Source organism: Piliocolobus tephrosceles, chromosome 1 (assembly GCF_002776525.5).
Source record: "Piliocolobus tephrosceles isolate RC106 chromosome 1, ASM277652v3, whole genome shotgun sequence".
Lineage (NCBI taxonomy): Eukaryota > Metazoa > Chordata > Mammalia > Primates > Cercopithecidae > Piliocolobus > Piliocolobus tephrosceles.
This window is the reverse complement of record NC_045434.1, coordinates 35,074,921-35,092,233: the sequence shown is the minus strand read 5'-3', so window position 1 is coordinate 35,092,233 and position 17,313 is coordinate 35,074,921. Positions and strand designations below refer to the sequence as shown.

The 17,313-nt window shown below is 47.2% G+C and overlaps 1 protein-coding gene across 6 annotated transcripts; it reads right to left on the bottom strand.

Annotated features, from left to right (window-relative positions):
• Positions 1-469: 469 nt before the first annotated feature.
• Positions 470-10,837, bottom strand: TEX35 (testis expressed 35). 6 transcript variants are annotated; one of them, XM_023231266.2, is made up of 9 exons: positions 10,687-10,799; positions 9,831-9,881; positions 9,146-9,214; positions 8,009-8,065; positions 7,256-7,315; positions 3,493-3,557; positions 3,070-3,256; positions 2,716-2,759; positions 470-670 (listed from the first exon to the last, which is right to left on the bottom strand). In XM_023231266.2, exons 1-9 carry the CDS (start codon positions 10,723-10,725, stop codon positions 628-630), a joined length of 615 nt encoding a protein of 204 aa, XP_023087034.1. In that variant the 5' UTR covers positions 10,726-10,799; the 3' UTR covers positions 470-627. The 6 variants fall into 6 exon arrangements, with proteins under 6 accessions (XP_023087034.1, XP_026303522.1, XP_023087035.1 ...); XM_023231267.1 differs by having other exon boundaries at positions 633-672; positions 2,719-2,759; positions 10,687-10,795; XM_023231265.1 differs by lacking the exon at positions 470-670 and adding an exon at positions 1,329-1,653 and having other exon boundaries at positions 10,687-10,837.
• Between the last annotated feature and the right edge of the window lie 6,476 nt (positions 10,838-17,313).

Below are 17,313 nucleotides of genomic sequence, written 5' to 3'. Positions count from 1 at the left end.
AACGTGGAAGCAAGAGGCAGAAGAGTCGGTGTCAGAGTGATGAGGCATGAGAAAGATCCCACGGCCATCGTTGGCCTTGAAGATGGGAGGGACCATCAGCCAAGGAAGACAGGTCCCCTCCAGAAGCCGGGAAAGGCCAGGGGCAGATTTTCCCCTAGAGCTTCCAGAAGGAATGCCGTTGTGCTGTCACCTTGATTTGAGCCTAATAAGATCCACGTTAGGCCCATTTCTTGTTGTCTTAAGCCATTAAATTTGTGGTGATCTGTGACAGCAGCAATAGGGAACTAATACAGAGCTCTGCCCACCCTTCTCCTTTCCCCCATTTCTGATCCATTTCTGCTTTCATTACACGCGTATGATTATTGTACTTATTTCTACACTGTCCATATTGTTATTCTGCATGTTTGCCATCTCACCTTTAAAGCTATAAGCTTCTTGTAAACAAGGCCTACATGTGTTTTGAGTTTTGTTTTTTAAATGTTTATCGGAAGCACCAAATACATTGCTCATCAATTTGCAGCCATTAAGAACTTGACCTGGAGAAAAGGAAATACTAGTACACTGTTGGTGGGAATGTACAGCCACTGTGGAGAACAGTTTGGGGGTTGTTCCTCAAAAAACTAAAAATTAAGCTACCATAGATCCAGCAGTCCCACTGCTGTGTATATACCTACAAGAAAGAAAACCAGCATATTGAAGAGAGAGTTGCACTCCCACGTTTGTTGCATCACCCTTCACAACAGACAAGATTCGGAAGCAACCTAAGTGTCCATCAACAGATGAATGAGGAAGATATCGTACACACACAGAATGGAGGACTATTCAGCCATAAAAAGAACAAACTCCTGTCATTTGCAACAATGCGGATGGAACTGGAGATCATTATGTTTAGCGAAATAAGCCAGGCACAGAAAGACAAACATCACATGTTCTCACTTATCTGTGGGATCTGAAAATGAAAACAATGAAACTCCTGGATACAAAGAGTAGAAGGATGGCTACCAGAGGCTGCGAAGGGTAGTGGGGGGCTTGGGGGCAAGGTAGGGATGGTTAAGGGGAACAAAAGATAGAATAAATAAGACCTACTATTTTATAGCACTACAGGGTGACTATAGTCAATAACTGTACATTTCAAATAACTTAGAGAGTAATTGGATTGTTTGTAACTCAAAGGATAAATGCTTGAAGGGATGGATACCCCATTCTCCATGGCACGCTTATTTCACCTTGCATGCCTTTGTCAAAATATTTCATGTACCGCATAAATATATACACCTACTATGAACCCACAAAATTAACCATAATAATAAAATTCAAAAAAAAAAAAGAACTTGTCCAGTTATTTATTAGATGGTAGAAGCAGCCAGCTTAGCAAAGAGATGAAACAAGGAGGAACTAGTGTGAAATAAAATATGAAATCCCATAATTCCTCCTCTTTCAAATTGAAGCCAAAGAATCACACCGAGGGCAGGACAGTTTCTGAAACACTGTTTGTTCTGTATCTTCTTTACTCTCATTTCAAGCTGGCAGTTAAGCTTCACCTTCCCTCAGTCTGGGACTTTGGGGCAGGCGCAGTGTGGCCCACAGAAGGTTGGGTGGTCACTGGCTCCTCTCCACCTTTGTAAAGGGCTGAGGCCTCTGAAGGAAGGTTCCCTTTGGGGGTGGAGGGAGGGAGAGGAAACCTTCAAGGGGGTGAGAAGGGTGGATCTCCAGAACCCAAGAAAGCCACCCAGTTCCTATGAGCAGCAAGGACCTGAGTCCTGCTTGGTGATAAGACCACAGAGGGGTGTGGTGCAGGCAGAACTCAAGGCCGAGCAGTTCCCTGCATCACCCAAGACACCTGGGCCCCATGCAGGGGTGGAAGCTGATTACCAGGAGGGAGTGAGTGGGCGGGCCAGGTAGCAGGGTCTCTCCTGAGATCACACAGACTGATGTCTGCTATCATCAGGGGCCCTCCCCATGCTCTGACCTGGGACCTTTGCAGACCCAGGTAGAGTGGAGGGAGCTGGTGCTTGGGAGGACCCTAAGATGACTAAGATGGAATTTCCCACCAATCCATCAGGAAGCAGGGGGAAGTGTTGGAGTCTGAAATACACTGATAGAGAACCAAAAAGAATTGACCTCCACACACTCGAGTTTTGGACTGGAACTCAAAACCATGACATCCCCTTTGGCTTTGAATGAAGGCTTTTAATCTCCAATGGAGGCCTGGGGTCGGGGTGGTATTTAAGAGGACAAGAAGCCCTGACTGTGCAGCTTAAGGAGCGGGGAGGTGATGAACCGGACCTGCTGGTAGGTTCTGCGGCTGCGCTAGGTTGGAAACATATGCGATGTCACTGGGGTTGAGGTACAGATAAATCAGAAGGCAGCTCCAGAAGCCAAGGGTGAAAAGGGTGCCCAGACTTGGTGTGAATATCTCCCCCTGGATGGGGAGAAAGGGCAGGACCTGAGGCAAGGTCAGTTCTGTCGCTGGTGGTGCACCCTCCCCACCGTGGGAGCCCCGGGCAGCAGCCTCTAGGCTGGGCGACCCAAGTCCTCCTTTCTGGTGCCACATCCTCTACGACTGAGTGTGCTGGGTGGCAGCATCTGCTAACAGTCCCTACTCCCTGCACAACCTCAGGAGGGGTGTGATGTGAGTGCGGCTGGGAGCACATGGCCTTGGGAAAAACAAGGCACCTGACTGAGACAAGGCACATCTTGTATGGATCTACCTACCCCTGATTGTAGTTGTTCTTTAGAGCACACAACAAACATTTCTCCTGCAGAGGACAGAAACGGCACAAGAAAGATCAGTTTCCCCTGGTCCAAGGAGGGCAGCCTGCGAGGAACCTCATCTGCCCTTGCTAAAGGGAAGGACAGAATACGAGGGTGGATCCAGGGGCAAGTCCTGCACGGTCACAGCTAAGGAGGCGCCACCGGCCTAGAAGGCAAGGCAGGTCAGGGAGGGCGCAGGCTCGGGCGCACCCAGAAGTCCCTTCACTATGATACAGCACAAGCTCGAGGAAGTCACCAGGGAGCAGGAGCCAGGGGCCTGGCACCAGTGCTGGGCTCGGGCAGGGCTTCACTTACACTGCAGGGCCCGCACTCATGAAGAGGATCCAGTGAGCCCTGTTTCTTTTGTGCCATCGTCTTCTTGTGAAGAGCACAGGGTGCTCCATTGGCTCCATCCATTTTCTTGGGCCTGAGCTGTGGTTCTCTGTGAGTCTTTCCCATCAGCCTGAGTTCCTGCTGTTCCTTTGGTGCTCTTCTAAGGGGACTCGGGGAGGAGGGCCAGGGAGGGGCGGAGAGTTGGGGAGACATTTTCCAACATGACAAGGAGACAACCAGTACACAGGTGGCCATGGAAGGCCTTGACTCCAAACCACAGGGGCAGTAGGAGCCAAGACAACTCCTCCAAGAGTCTGGGTGTCCTCCGAACGCAAAAGGGATTCAACAAAGGGAAGGGAGGAGACCCTTTAGGGATGGGGAGAGACAAGTGCAGGTTACACTTACAGCTTATAGTTCTTCTGTGTATTTATTAAAATGTCCATCTTCTCATCCATATCTTTCTGCATTTCCTTCAAGAGAGAATTCAGAACTAGCATCTGCGTTTTGAAGGGCTTTGGAAATACCTTCCTCCCGCCTCTCTGCAAACCATTCTGCATCTTACTTCCTCAAGAATCCTCACTAGACTTGGGTGAGGTGGATTTTGGAGTGTCCGTGACATGCACAGCTTCTCCCCTTCCTCATTCCCATTCCCCAATGAGACGAAAGCACAGGCAGAGACATTAGGGGACTTTTCTGAAGTCTCTAGGTGAGCCAGAGGCCAGCTACTGTTTTATCTGATCTCACACTTTGGATAAAAGCAATGCTTGCCTTGGTTTGATGCCTATAAAATGATGGAACCAAGAAGACCAATCTTGTGACCCCAAAGACACTTTGCAATGTTTTGACCCTTGCCATACACCCAGATCCTACGTATTTGTGTTTGCTTCATCTTTTACCTAATTCCTGGCAAAGATGGTCAACAACAAGTAAAACTGACAGCAGCTAAAGGGATACATCACATGTATTATTCACTCAGAACAGAAAGAATAATACAATCTTGACAAAGTTTTGATCTATAAAACTCGACCTGGGTAAATCGAATGGAAATAGTGGACATTCTAAGATGGTAGAAGCTGTAATTGACAATATTTGTTACAGAAAAACAGGTTTGGGTTGTCATAAAATAGAAATAAAAAGAATTTATTCAAATAAAATAATTTTCATTAAAAAATGAAAGATTTGGTAACAGTTTAATTGATGTACTTAGAAAATTGATCAAGAAATTACACTGTCTGCATAGAGATGAAATTTTATGAAATACCTTCTCGAAAAGCATTTTTAAATGTTAACACAAATTTGAATAAAATATTTGTATTCATAGAGTCAAAATATCCTTGAAGTCAATGTCCCCAGGTCCAAAACATCAGAGTCAAAATGTCCCATATTCTTACATGTCTCACCAACATGTACCCCTTCAAAATCATCATGTTCCAAACCGATTTCATTTTCCCAAGCTAGCTCTATCTCCCCACTGGCATTGTCATTGTCACCACTTTCTTCTAATCATCCAGATTAAAATTTGGTGTCATCACGGATGCTTGCCTCTCGAGACTTCAGTCTCCGTACTGAATTGGCCACCAGGAACTGTTATTTTTCCTTCAGTGCATCTTTCAGATTTATCTTTTCCTTCTTTCCCTACACCTGGTCCAGCTCTGGTGTTCCTACTGCCAGACATCTCCACCTGCTCCCCGGGCCCCACCCAGGCAGCCTTGCAAACAAACACCGCTGGGCTAAGCTTTTTGAAATGCTGCTCCCAGCATGTTCTTTGATTAAGAATCTCCAGAGGCCTCTTGCTGCTCACAGAACCAAGTCCTAGCTTGTCTGCGTGTCTTTCAAAAGCCATCATTACCTACAGCCTTTGTGCCCATTCATTTTTCTTCCCCTCAGTTTCCCCCAGTGGTCCCACTTCATGACTGATCCCCGTGCTGACTGCCATATACAATAGCTCCTCCTGCCTCCTGCCCTGCTCAAGCTGTTCCCCTGCCTGAAATCGCCTCCTTTATGCCTTTCCATACCCAGCCTCCCCACCAACAAAACACTTACTTTGTTTGGATTTTAACAGAGAAATAATTAATGCATGCCGTTTGTAGAAAATGTGGACAACACAGAGGGATATAAAAGTATGAATATTCTTATCCAGAAATAACTGCTATGAACCCCTTTGGTATATTTTTTTCCAGTCTTTTTTCCATATATTTACTTACTTTTTTTTTTTTAACCTAGCTGAGATCAGCCTACGTATATTACTTGCATCTTGCTTTTTTAGTCCTCATTATAAATATTCTTTCTAAACATTTTCTTTAATAGTTCTTAACTTTTATTATATAAATATTTCATAATTTATTTGGCTATTCCCCTACTGTTGAAAACTGAGGTTGTTTCCAAATTTTTATTATTACAAATAATCCTGTGATGAACGTCTTTTTATGTATACCCATGATGGCATTTCTGATTATTCTCACAGGTTAAATTCTGAGAAGTGAAATTGATAAATCAAGAGGTTGATTTTTTTATATCTATTGTCTAACAATGTTCCAGTTTTGTACAAATTTGCACTCTAATTAACAGCATAAGAGCATTTATGTCTTGTACTATAATTGTCATAAATTAAAAATTTGCTTATTTGAGTGTAACAATAATTGTTCATTTGCATGTATTTAATTATGAGGTCAGGCCTTCGTTAATATGTTTATTGCTTTTTAGTTACATTCTCTTCTGTGGATTGTCTGTTCACACTCTTGTCTATTTTCCTACTTAGTTCTTATTGATTTGTGTGAACTTTACATGTTATGGATAAAAACCTTTTTTCTGTGCTTACATTTGTGGAAAAATGTTCCCCCAAACTGTTCTTTTAATTCTGTAAATATAAATGATTTTTGTGTCATAATTCTTTTAAAAAATCTTACATAGCTAAAAATATCAATATTTCCTTTGTAATTGCTTCCATTGTTTTTATATTTAGAACTTCCATTTACATATTTACTTAAAATTTCCTCTTATTGGTTTTTATTATTTAAAATCACTTCATAGACTATTTAACTTTACAGTGTTACCTGGCTTAAGGTTTTTCTTCATATAGTCAAACAATGTTACTAATATTAATACCTAATCCTTTCCTTCTCACTGACATCAAAAAATCACCTTTATCATACTGTAAATTCTATAGAGCTGTGGTTCTCAACCTTGAGTATACACTGGAATCACCTGGGCAACTAAAAACCACTGGCACCTGGACCTCATTCTAAGAGCTTCTGACTTAATTGTTAGGAGGTGTAGCCTGGACATGGGGAAAGCGTAGGGGAAAGGCTTTCCAGGTGATTCTAACGTGTAGCCAAAGTTAGTAACTGCTGCTAAAGTGTTTAGGACCTGGTTCTCATCCACGGGCAAGCATCTGAATCAAAACGGAGTTTTAAGCAACTCCAGCCCACCCTGGAGATGTTTATTCAGTTCCTCTGGGAAAGGGTGTCAGTAAATAGAGTTTTAAAATTCTCACAACTGATTCTCATTACATCCCAGGCAGAGAGGCTATTGAGGCGTTATCTATCCCATTTCATTCATGTGTTTGGTTATCCTTGGACTGATTTAATAACTTTGTTTTTATAGTGAATTTTGATATCTGGTAAGGCTAGTGTCCCCTTAGAGCTCTTGAAAAATGGGTACCTATTTGCTTTTGCCAGTTCATGCTTCTACATCAGTGCTTCTCAATCTTTCCCCTGGGAACTTGTCTAAAATACAAGGGCCCAGCCCCATCTGAACATGAGCCCAGGCTCTGTTTGATTAGTGTTCCAGGCGATTCTGAAACACACCACATGTTGTGAATCACTGCTCTAGAATCTAGATCATCCTAGTAATTTTTTGAGTTAAAAAAGAATCTTATTGGGCTCTTGATGAGATTTGCAGTAAGCTTCCGATGCAGTCTTCAAGGCTTAACTTGAGACTCACTTTCTCTGTAAGGACTTCACTGCTTACTCCAACCCTCATTCACTTCTCACGCCTCTAAGCCCCTAACTAGCAAACAACCAATTAAGTATTTGGCTTGCAATTCTGTCTTGCAATGGAATTTGGGATTACTAGCAGATAATAAGCTCCTGGAGGGCAGGGTCTGCTGGTATCTCTTCCACAGTTTCCAGTATGACTGGTCCATGGAAGGCACTCAAGTAATGCTTACCTTCATAATTTCCACAAATTCGTGAAGTTTATCAAAATCCTTGTCCATTAGATCCTTTATCTAACAAGGAAGAAAGGCATGGCTTGACAAAGCACAGAGCACGTTATTGAGGTTAGTTGTGGCGTCTTTAGGGCATTTTAAGCAAAGGGCAGCAGCTGCTCCTCTGGCACAGACTAATAATGGCCTGTTAGAGTCACTTTCTTCTCAAGGAGTCTGTGAAGGAACTAGGGTGCAAGCACCATCAAGTCAGCACCGCCACCAGCCTTGGCACGGCTTAGATCTGCTTACCGCAAGGCTGCATGTGGAGCTCAGACCACAGCTTCAATTACACTTTCTTGCTTGATCATTCCCTTTTTTCTAAGGATGCTACAGGTGTTGGTTGTATCATAGAAATGAGAGGGTTCCTGCTTTGCAACTTGCTCAGGGGAGGCGAATAAGGAAGACGGGGTTGGTCCCTGACTGCCCCTAAATTCACATTCCAAATCAGCCCCCCTCACTCAACTTTATCACTAAGGTGACATCACCCACCCTTATCAAAGAGACACTTTAGGGAGTCCTCAGTCACTCAAAAATTGGGTTTAGGCATCAAACAAGTAAGAAGTGAATAACTTAACACTGAAGCTCTCTGGGTATTAGGACTGAGTTACGTTTTTCCATGCAATTCCTGCTTTCCTTCACTATTCAAAGTTAAGGATTGCGTTTTTCCTGAAGCTACACTTTTCCTCCATGATATGGAAGGCCTCATCACGTTACCTGTTTTATCTCCTCCATTTTCTCCTTGAGCTCTTCTCTCACTTCCCTGAGTTCATTCTGAGGAAATAAAATGGAGAAGAGAAGGAGGAAAGAAAGATCTAGGATGGAGGGGAAACTGTCAACAGGAGGAAAGAAAAGATCCAGGGGCATTGTCAGAGAAAAGCTTCCGATAGGGAGGAAACAAAGGATGTTGTTGAGACAATAGGATAGACCAGGTGCACTGGCTCACACCTGTAATCCCACCACTTTGGGAGGCCAAGGCTGGGGGATCCCTCGAAACAAGGAGTTTGAGACCAGCCTGGGCAACATTGCGAGACCCCCCCATCTCAAAATTAATTAATTAATTAATGTTTTAAAAAGACTATAAGACAGTGGGACCTACAGGCATCACGTCTCTGCCAAAAAATGCACAGCCTGAATCTCATCATGAGGAATCCAACAGACAAAGCCAAATTGTTATCCCACAATGTAAGTGATCTGTAATCTGTAAAAATGTCAATGTTCCTAGACCAGGTGTGGTGGCTCAAATCTGTAATCCCAGCACTTCGGGAGGCCAAGGCCGACAGATCAGCTGAGGTCAGGAGTTTGAAACCAACATGGTGAAACCCCATGTCTACTAAAAATACAAAAATCAGCCGGGCATGGTGGCAGGTGCCTATAGTACCAGAAAGTTGGGAGGCTGAGGCAGGAAAACTGCTTGAACCTGGGAAGCAGAGGCTGCAGTGAGCCGAGATCGCACCACTGCACTCCAGCCTGGGTGACAGAGGGTAACCCTGTCTCAAAAAATAAAATAAAAATAAATAAATGTAGTGTCCCCAAAGACAAAGAACTGTTCTGTTCCAGATTATAGAAAAGACACCTGGTAATTAGAGGCAATGTGTGATCCTGGATCAGACCCTGGACCAGAAAACGTCTACCTTTCTGTTGTTAGGAAATACACGTGTGGGACAACTGGTGAAATTAGAACAAAGGCTATAGATGAGCGTTGTCTCTGTGTTAACTTCCAGATTTTGGTAATTGCACTGTGCCTACGTCAGAGGATATTCTTGTATTTAGGAAATAGGCACTGAGGACTTGGAGAAAACTTACTCTCCAGTGGTTCGGAGTATAGACATGCCTCCGAGTTCGCGCACTCACCTTTAGGTCCTGTGTCACTCCTGCTTTGGTAAACCGCCCTTCTTGTTTAACTGCTTTGTAATCAAATGTCTGTGGATTGAAACAGGAACACAGACTGTTGGGAACTGCAGAGGCGGGTGAAAGTGCAGAGGCAAAAAGGGATCCCCCAGAAGGGTGTTTCTGCTCCACCCTTATGGTTAGGGTGAGGGGAAAGCTGGGGGCCCCACCTGTGTAGAAGGCTCCTCTCTCCTCCTCCCTCCTTCAGCTCATCGTTCCACTCCCCTGCTGGCCCACGGGGCCTCAGCTCCTTTCGTCCCTGAAACAGCCAGGCTCATTCCCACCTTGGGCCTCAGTGCATGCTGCCTCCTCTGCCTAGAAGGCTCTTACTCTGCCTTTGCAAGGCCAGCGTCTTGTCCTTCCGCTCTCAGCTCAAAGGAAGGCCTTTCCCTACCACCCACTTTACGGCAGCCACTAGCCACGTCTCCTGTCTTAATTCCCAGAAGAGCAGGTGACACTGCTGAATGGTTCATGTATGCGTCTGATTGGTTACAGTGTGAAGTTTTATGAGAGCAAGAACTCTCAGTGCATCCCCCAGCACCTGGCACAGGTCTTGACCACTAGGATCAGCAAATGACCCCTGACTCCAGGTCACTTCCCCATGGATCGCAGGCCTGGCTGCTGGCATGGCCTCAAAAGAGCTTCTTACTTTGGTCGGCTCTGGCTTCAATTCCAGGCAAACTGCCTTGTAGTTCTTGCACTGCCAACAGAGGAGACTGGGATTCAGCCTGGCAGGCATCAGGACTGGGGAGGAGAACATCTGGCCCTTGCACGGGAACCCTGCACCCCCGCCCCCTCCCCAGCCCCCCCACCCAACCATGCAGCCCTGCCTGCCCAACTGGCTTGAGCTGAGGCTCACAGACCCTGCAGCACCCGGATCCGATTCCTGCCAACTCACATCTTGTGGTGCTGTCCTCTTCCTATGGGTGTGTGTCTGCCTATTTAGCAGGCAGCCCTCTCCCTGCTGGAGGGGCCAGCGTGGAGAGAGCACTTTAGGATAACTAGAAGCAAGCCCCAGAACTGTTGTTTCCAGAGCAAGGGCTTCGGCCACAGGCAGATTTGTGCTCCAACCTCAGCTGACCTCTCTACTAGCTCTGACATTTTGGGTGAGTTGCTTAGCCTCTCCGAGCCCCCATTTCCTCATCTATAAAATCGAGGTGATGATCATACTTATCTAATAAGGTTATTCTGAGCCTTAGCCTTGCTGGTTAGATGCGGGCCTGGCAGGCCTGGGCCGTGGAACCATGAGTGCTCCCTCGGCAGTGCTCCTCGTCCCCAGAGGGAGGCAGCAGAGGCCTCTTTCCTTCCCACCCCAAGGCCAGGGATTAATCTCACACCCCTTCCAGACAGAGAGGCTGATTTATGCTCAGAACAGATAAAAACAAGCAAACAAACAAACAAAACAGAGATCCATGGGCGCGTTCTCTGTATCCCCTGCCCTGCCACCATCTCCATTCAGTAGGAGCTCAGAGAGGACCCACACCGTCCAGCAATGTCTCTTTTACCAGATGTGTTTTCTTCAGTTCTGCCCTCTTGGCCGACATGATGGAGGAGGCCAGGGTGTTCTTCAACTTCCCACAATAGCCCCCGGGACCAGACCACTGTCCTAGGCAACATACAGGTCAAGGTGAGGGCAGAGTGACCACCCCTTTGTGTACGGAACAGCTGAGGTCACAATGCCCAGGACCCACATGGTGGTCCAGAGTGTCACCATAGCTTCAGGCCTGGGGGGTTGTGGCCACTGAGATGAGGGGCTCAGGCCAGGTTTCACAGTCCCACCAGTTCTCCCTCTTGCAACAGAAGGAAAGTCCACACTGAGGGGGACCATAGCCTGCTACGGCTGAAGTGCAAGGCACATGTCAGAAGCAGAGGCTCCTTCTGCAGCTGGACTCATCTACTTACTCAGAGGGACATCCTCCAGGGACAGCCACCTCCTCCTCTGAGCGCACAGCCCATGTCCTCTGCTGTGCACTCCTCATGAGAATGGACCCCACCTCGGACCAGAAGCCACCTTGGGTTGGCGGATGCCCTGAAGTCTCTCTGGTTCAACGTGCATGCACTGTTTTACTTAACCTGGGATACTCTGTATGAGGTGGGGTAGCCAATCTCAGCAGGATGGTTTCTGATGCCTCTGACCTCACACTGCCCCTGTCCCACAACCACCCCCTGACCCCTGCCCACCTAAAAAGTCTATTTTCCTTGTTCTTCTATCATCCTGGAATCCTGGAAGAGAGTTGGGATAGAAGCTAAAGATAAGAAGCTTTTGGGGCAAATAAAGAAGAATACTAAAGAAAAGGCCATTCTGAGGGTAGCCATAGTTTGTGCTAAAGTAGACAGTCAGGGGAACATGGCACCCCACGGGATAAAAAATCACTGGGGATCTGGATTGGTGAAATTGATTTCTCTTTCCTCTTATCACTGGGCGTTCACTTCCTTCTTCCCTCTCATTTCAGCTGCTAGTTGCACAGAAAAGGCCAGCATGGACATCTGAGGACAGACAGCACAGGAGTACAGGAACTAACACAAATTGCATGTGAATGACATCTCCACACAGGCCACTACTGATCACATTCACCCTCCTGTTTCACGTGCCTGCTTGAGCCTATCCTTCCTGGAGGCTGCTGGCACCTCTGGAGCCACCTGTAGCACTTCTGATGCATTTCCTAGGTGGTGATTTCCCAGCTCCGACACGGGTGACAGCTGTGGGTCTTACTCCACCGCAGCCAGAGGAGAATGTGTCTGCCACTGCATCGGGGAAGGAGACGGAGTTGGGGGTGGTCACCAGCTTCCCAGGCCTCACTTTCCCCACTTATAAATGAGGGGCTGGAACTTTTCACAGTTTCCTTGGACCGTTTAATTCAGCCCTCCCAGATCTGATGGCTTTGTGGTAGGAATGCCCTTTCTCCAAGGGAATTAACAGCGAAAACAACTGACTCCACCTCAACATCCACCAGCCCGTGAAAAATGGGCACCACCTCCTTCTGCTAGTTTTGGCTTGGGGGCCTCCTGGACCTGCAGCAGAGCTTCCCTTGCTTGGCTGAGCAGTTGTTAAATGAGCTGCCTTCTAGCCAAGCATAGCACATGAGCCCACTGGCCTATCTATTAGGAAAGAAGGTCTAAGAGAAATCAGTGTCTCAATGCAAAACCACTTTATAAAGTAGAAAATTATCTATGTATGTACGCCTGGTATTATCACTTGGGCAGAATTTTAACTATAGACCCACAGCTCTGGGCTTGTGCCTTCTCACAGCGTTTACTATTTATGTTTTCAAACATTGTACACCACTGTTTTATCAATATGTTCTGGAGGGACTGGGGAAATCCATGTGGCGATCCTGAATAATGATTATTTACTTATGAAGAGACAGGATCTTGCTCTTCCTCCCAGCCTGGAAAGCAGTGGTATGATCATGGCTCATTGCAGTCTTGAACTCCTGGACTCAAGAAATTCTCCTGCCTCAGCATCCTGTGTAGCTGGGACCACAGGCATGCATCACCCCACTCCCAGCTAATTTTAAAACATTTTGGGGGAGACAAGGTCTCACTATGTTGCCCAGGCTGGTCTCGAACTCCTGAGCTCAAGGGATCTTCCCACTTCGGCCTCCCAGAGCCACCATGCCCAGTCTGAATAATGATTCTCATATTCTTGTAAGAAGCTTTTGCGCCTGCAAGAGAAACTAGGTTGAAGCAGTGTTGCAGCGTTGGTATTGCTGTGGTGTAATTTTGTTCTAGGTAAGCCACAGGACGTTCTCACTTGAAGAATGTCAGACACGCTTTTCCTAATCCCCCTTCAGAGCAAAACCCATCTGTACCAGGGCAAGCAGCATAGAGCCCACTGCTGTTCCATCGGAGTTTGGGGGAAAGGAATATTCACAACAGACAGAAAGAAGCAGCCACCTGTCTCTGTTCTCCAAGTTGATATCATTTGGGTTTTATTTTCTTTACAAGGGTCCTGCTTTTTTTGCAGTTTTATGGATTTACAGTGTTGTGTGGGGAGGCTGGGGTCGGGGGGAATTTTAAAACGGTCTTAGGCCTCTGAGTTTGGCCTCCTGTGATTCTGGGTCTGGCCCATGATGAGGTCCAGGCTCAGCCACTCCCCACGTCAAGGCCCAGAGAACATGAAGAGAATGTCATGTGTGCCGAGGGGCCTATTTGACCACTGGGGGCCCAATGTTCTAAAGCCCTTTGATTAGGGTGGAACATTTCATAAAGACCCAGAATCCCACCGGCTTTGCTGTCCAGCCAAACTCAAACAGACACGGCTCAATACATGTGACCTAGACAACTCACACTTAGAATGCCCTGGCTGTTTACATCCCAACGGACTGCAGTATGTGGGTGGCTGCCCTCAGCCAGAGAGGATCTCTGGCTCGCAGCCCCAAGAGAGCCTCTTACATAACATTTTTAGAGATCTCACATGATTGATTCCTGTGTTGTCCTACTTGACTGATTTGTAGACACCTTGGAAAGCTTTACTCTGTGCAGGGTAGAGATAGCTTTTATCATTGGCACACTGATTACTACGCAATTTCTGATCATTTTTATCCTAGTGTATCAGACCTTGGCTAGAATCATAATCCTATCATGTCGTTTCTTTGGAAAACTTATATCCAGTTTTTATCATATGAACTTCCCGGTACCTCCATTTCAGGAACAAAACATAACAGTCTGAACAGATCATTGTAAATCTCCGGCTATTTCAACACAGCCAATGACAAGTGAAAATTCTGAGCAAATGTATTGTGGAAGGATCTTATCTTCTGTAAGTTCACCATGAACTTACAGAAGATAAGCATGGCACATGCTTGCCAGGGCCTCCCAAGACCCAGGGGAACCCGTTACTCTTCCCACAACCAACCATCACAGGGCACCTGCTGTGTGAGATAAAGCCAACACCGCCAGCCAGCAGAGGCTCTCCTTGCTCCTGCCAAACAGGGCTCCTGAGGCCTCCTTACTTAGCCGGTTCCCTTTACCCTCTTTGGATGGAACCCAAACAGAGTACGGCGATGATTTCACACCTGTCTCTCTCAGCTTCCCTGCTGGAAGGTGCTCTGCAGTTGCAATTCCCTCCCCTAATAGCCTCCTCTCCATCTCTGACAGCTTCAAATTCCCGTCCATCACTGAAACAATCAAACTGAGTGGCACAGTAGCCTCTTGGGACTGGCCTTGTTGGGGGACTGTACTTCACACGGGGTCCATGGAGAGTGGAACGTCTCAGATGGGAGGGCTCCTTGGGTTAGTCCTGGGAATAGCTCTCATCTCTCCCACTCACATTCCTTTGGCTGGAACATAATCGCAAGGCCGTACCTCACTGCAAAAAGGCCGGGAAATAAGGCCAGTTTCTCCCAAGAATAAGAGGAGACAGGCTGATGGGGCAGGTAGCTAATCTCTGCCATGCTTTCCTGACACATTGCATCTTCCTTATTCCACTCTAACATGTCTCCTCATAAGAAAACTTGATTTAGAGTTCTTCTGCTCTTAGGGTAAAAGGGAGGTAGCTTACAAGGTCCAAAAGGGAAGCCAGTAGCTGTGTGTGGTGGTGCATGCCTGTAGTCCCAGCTACTTCAGAGGCTTAGGTGGAAGGATCGCTTGAGCCCAGGAGGTCAAGGCTGCAGTGAGCTAGGATCACACCACTGCACTCCAGCCTGGGCAACAGAATGAGACCCTGTCTAACTAAAAAACAAAACAAAAAACAGGAAACTTACACTGGACACTCAAACAGAATGAAATCTCGCAGCAAATGTGAACTGGAAGAGTTAGGATTAGGGTTAGGGACTTGCCTCTGTGTCATCCGAATGGCCAGTGGGCTAGAGCATTGAGACAGAGACTGGAATAATGATCCTGTTTGTCCAGGGCTTTCCCGTGCAATAGTTCCAGTATATCTCAGTCTCAGTCTAACCCAGTCTCATTCTGTGGAAGGCCCTGCAAACCTCCCTCCCCACCACAGGCTTCTCCCCTCCTGTGGCACAGAATGTGGGTCTGGTCTACACTTTCCTTGCTGTTCTAAGCCCTCTGAGTAGCACTGAGGCCCAACCAAGTTGCCTCAGCTTTGTCGGCCCCTTCCTGGGGGTTGTGCCCTGCTGCTGTCCTCTTGGCTGAGAATCCATCATCTGCTTCAGCTGAACCTTTGTGTCCAGCCCCATGAAGCCATCTGAACTTGATTTCTGCCTGGAGATGCCAAATGCTGGGCCCCACCCACCAAACATGGCAATGACTCAGATTGAGCTGTCTTTCAGAACCTGGAGATACTGACTGCTGATTGGCATCCGGTGGGGTCAGCCTGGCCATTGACTCTTTCACATCTGGTTTCCCTCCTTCCCTTGAACGTTCTGCCCCAGAGGTCATTAGGGCCTCAGCGCTGAGTCCATGTGAAGATTGGCCCAAGAAGTTTGAATCTTCTTCTCTTGGTGGGGGTTCGCGCCTGGGCTGGAGACAGAGCATCTTTTTATTTATTTATTTATTTATTTTTATTTGAGACAGAGTTTCACTCTTTTCACCCAGGCTGGAGTGCAGTGGCATGATCTCAACTCACTGCAACTTCCACCTGCCAGGTTCAAGCTATTCTCCTGCTTCAGCCTCCCAAGTAGCTAGGATTACAGGAGCCCACCACTACGCCTGGCTAATTTTTTTGTATTTTTAGTACAGACAGGGTTTTACCATGTTGGCCCAACTTGTCTCGAACTCCTGACCTCAGGTGATTCGCCCCCCTTGGCCTCCCAAAGTGCTGAGATTATAAGCATGAGCCACCACACCTGGCCTAGAGCATCTCTTACCTGGGGCTGTGGGGTGGTAAAAGTGAGGGAACTTGTAAAGTCAAGAGTCACGTAGAGAGCTGAGGTCAATGTACTAAAGAAAACTGGTTAAATGTGTCTCCAGAGGGGCCAAAGGCAGATCCTGAGAGCGCTGGTGAAGAGACTCAGGGGAGATGAGAGAAGTGAGGGAACTGATGCTAGCACAGACATGGCCAGCCTGGGAGGTTCTCATCGGTGACTGAGTGGTGAGTAGGGAGAATCTAGATGCTTTTAAAGACAAAGAATTAAGCAGCTTCCGAGGGCGTTTGATCCTTTCTTCTTGTTGCATCACTGAGCCCTATGCAGGGCTGTGGAAGAGGCGTAAGTGACATTACTCTTCTGGGTGGCAACATGTAGGAAAATTGCCCTCTAAGGAAAGACAACTTGAATTGAATCAAACACTAGAGCAAGCTGCACTCATTTGCCAAATCCCCTAAACACACATGTGAATTTATTTTTATCTAATTATTGATTAAACCCCATTGATCCCCTTCTGGTGCCCCCATCCCTTGAAAGACCATGATGATCATCCAGAGAAACCCAGCCAGAGAAACACAGATCCCAGCGCCTGCCTGGCTCTCAGCCCCACAGCTCGCCGGCAGGCCCAGGCTCCGGGCCAGGCTGGTCTTAGCAAGCAGCTCTAGTTCAACATGCAGGTGACGCCACACCCATTCCCCTGTTCATTCAGCACAGGCTTCCTGAGCATTTACCTTGCATCGAGCACTCTGCAAGGCACCAGAGGCACACGGGGAATTAAGACATGGTGCTGGCACCTGGGAACTCACCATCCATGAGGCTCACAGAGGCATCATTTGACCCTTTTAGCACAAGATGGTAAGTGTGATGCTTGTGGTAGGCCCAGGGAACTGAGGGAGCCCAGAGGAGGGCACAGCCCAGCTACTGGGGCTAGGTCTCTGCCATGTTCATCTGGACCTCATTCCTGGCCTGGTGAGCTTCCCAATACCCCAGCTCCCCTAAACCCCAGCTCCCCTAAATCCCAGCTCCCCTAAACCCCAGCTCCCCCAAATCCCAGCTCCCCCAAATCCCAGCTCCCCTAAATCCCAGCTCCCCTAAATCCCAGCTCCCCCAAATCCTAGCTCCCCTAAATCCCAGCCCCCCTAAATCCCAGCTCCCCTAAATCCCAGCTCCCCTAAATCCTAACTCCCCTAAATCCCAGCTCCCCTAAATCCCAGCTCCCCTAAATCCCAGCTCCCCTAAATCCTAACTCCTCTAAATCCTAGCTCCCCTAAATCCCAGCTCCCCTAAATCCCAGCTCCCCTAAATCCTAACTCCTCTAAATCCTAGCTCCCCTAAATCCTAGCTCCCTTAAATCCTAGCTCC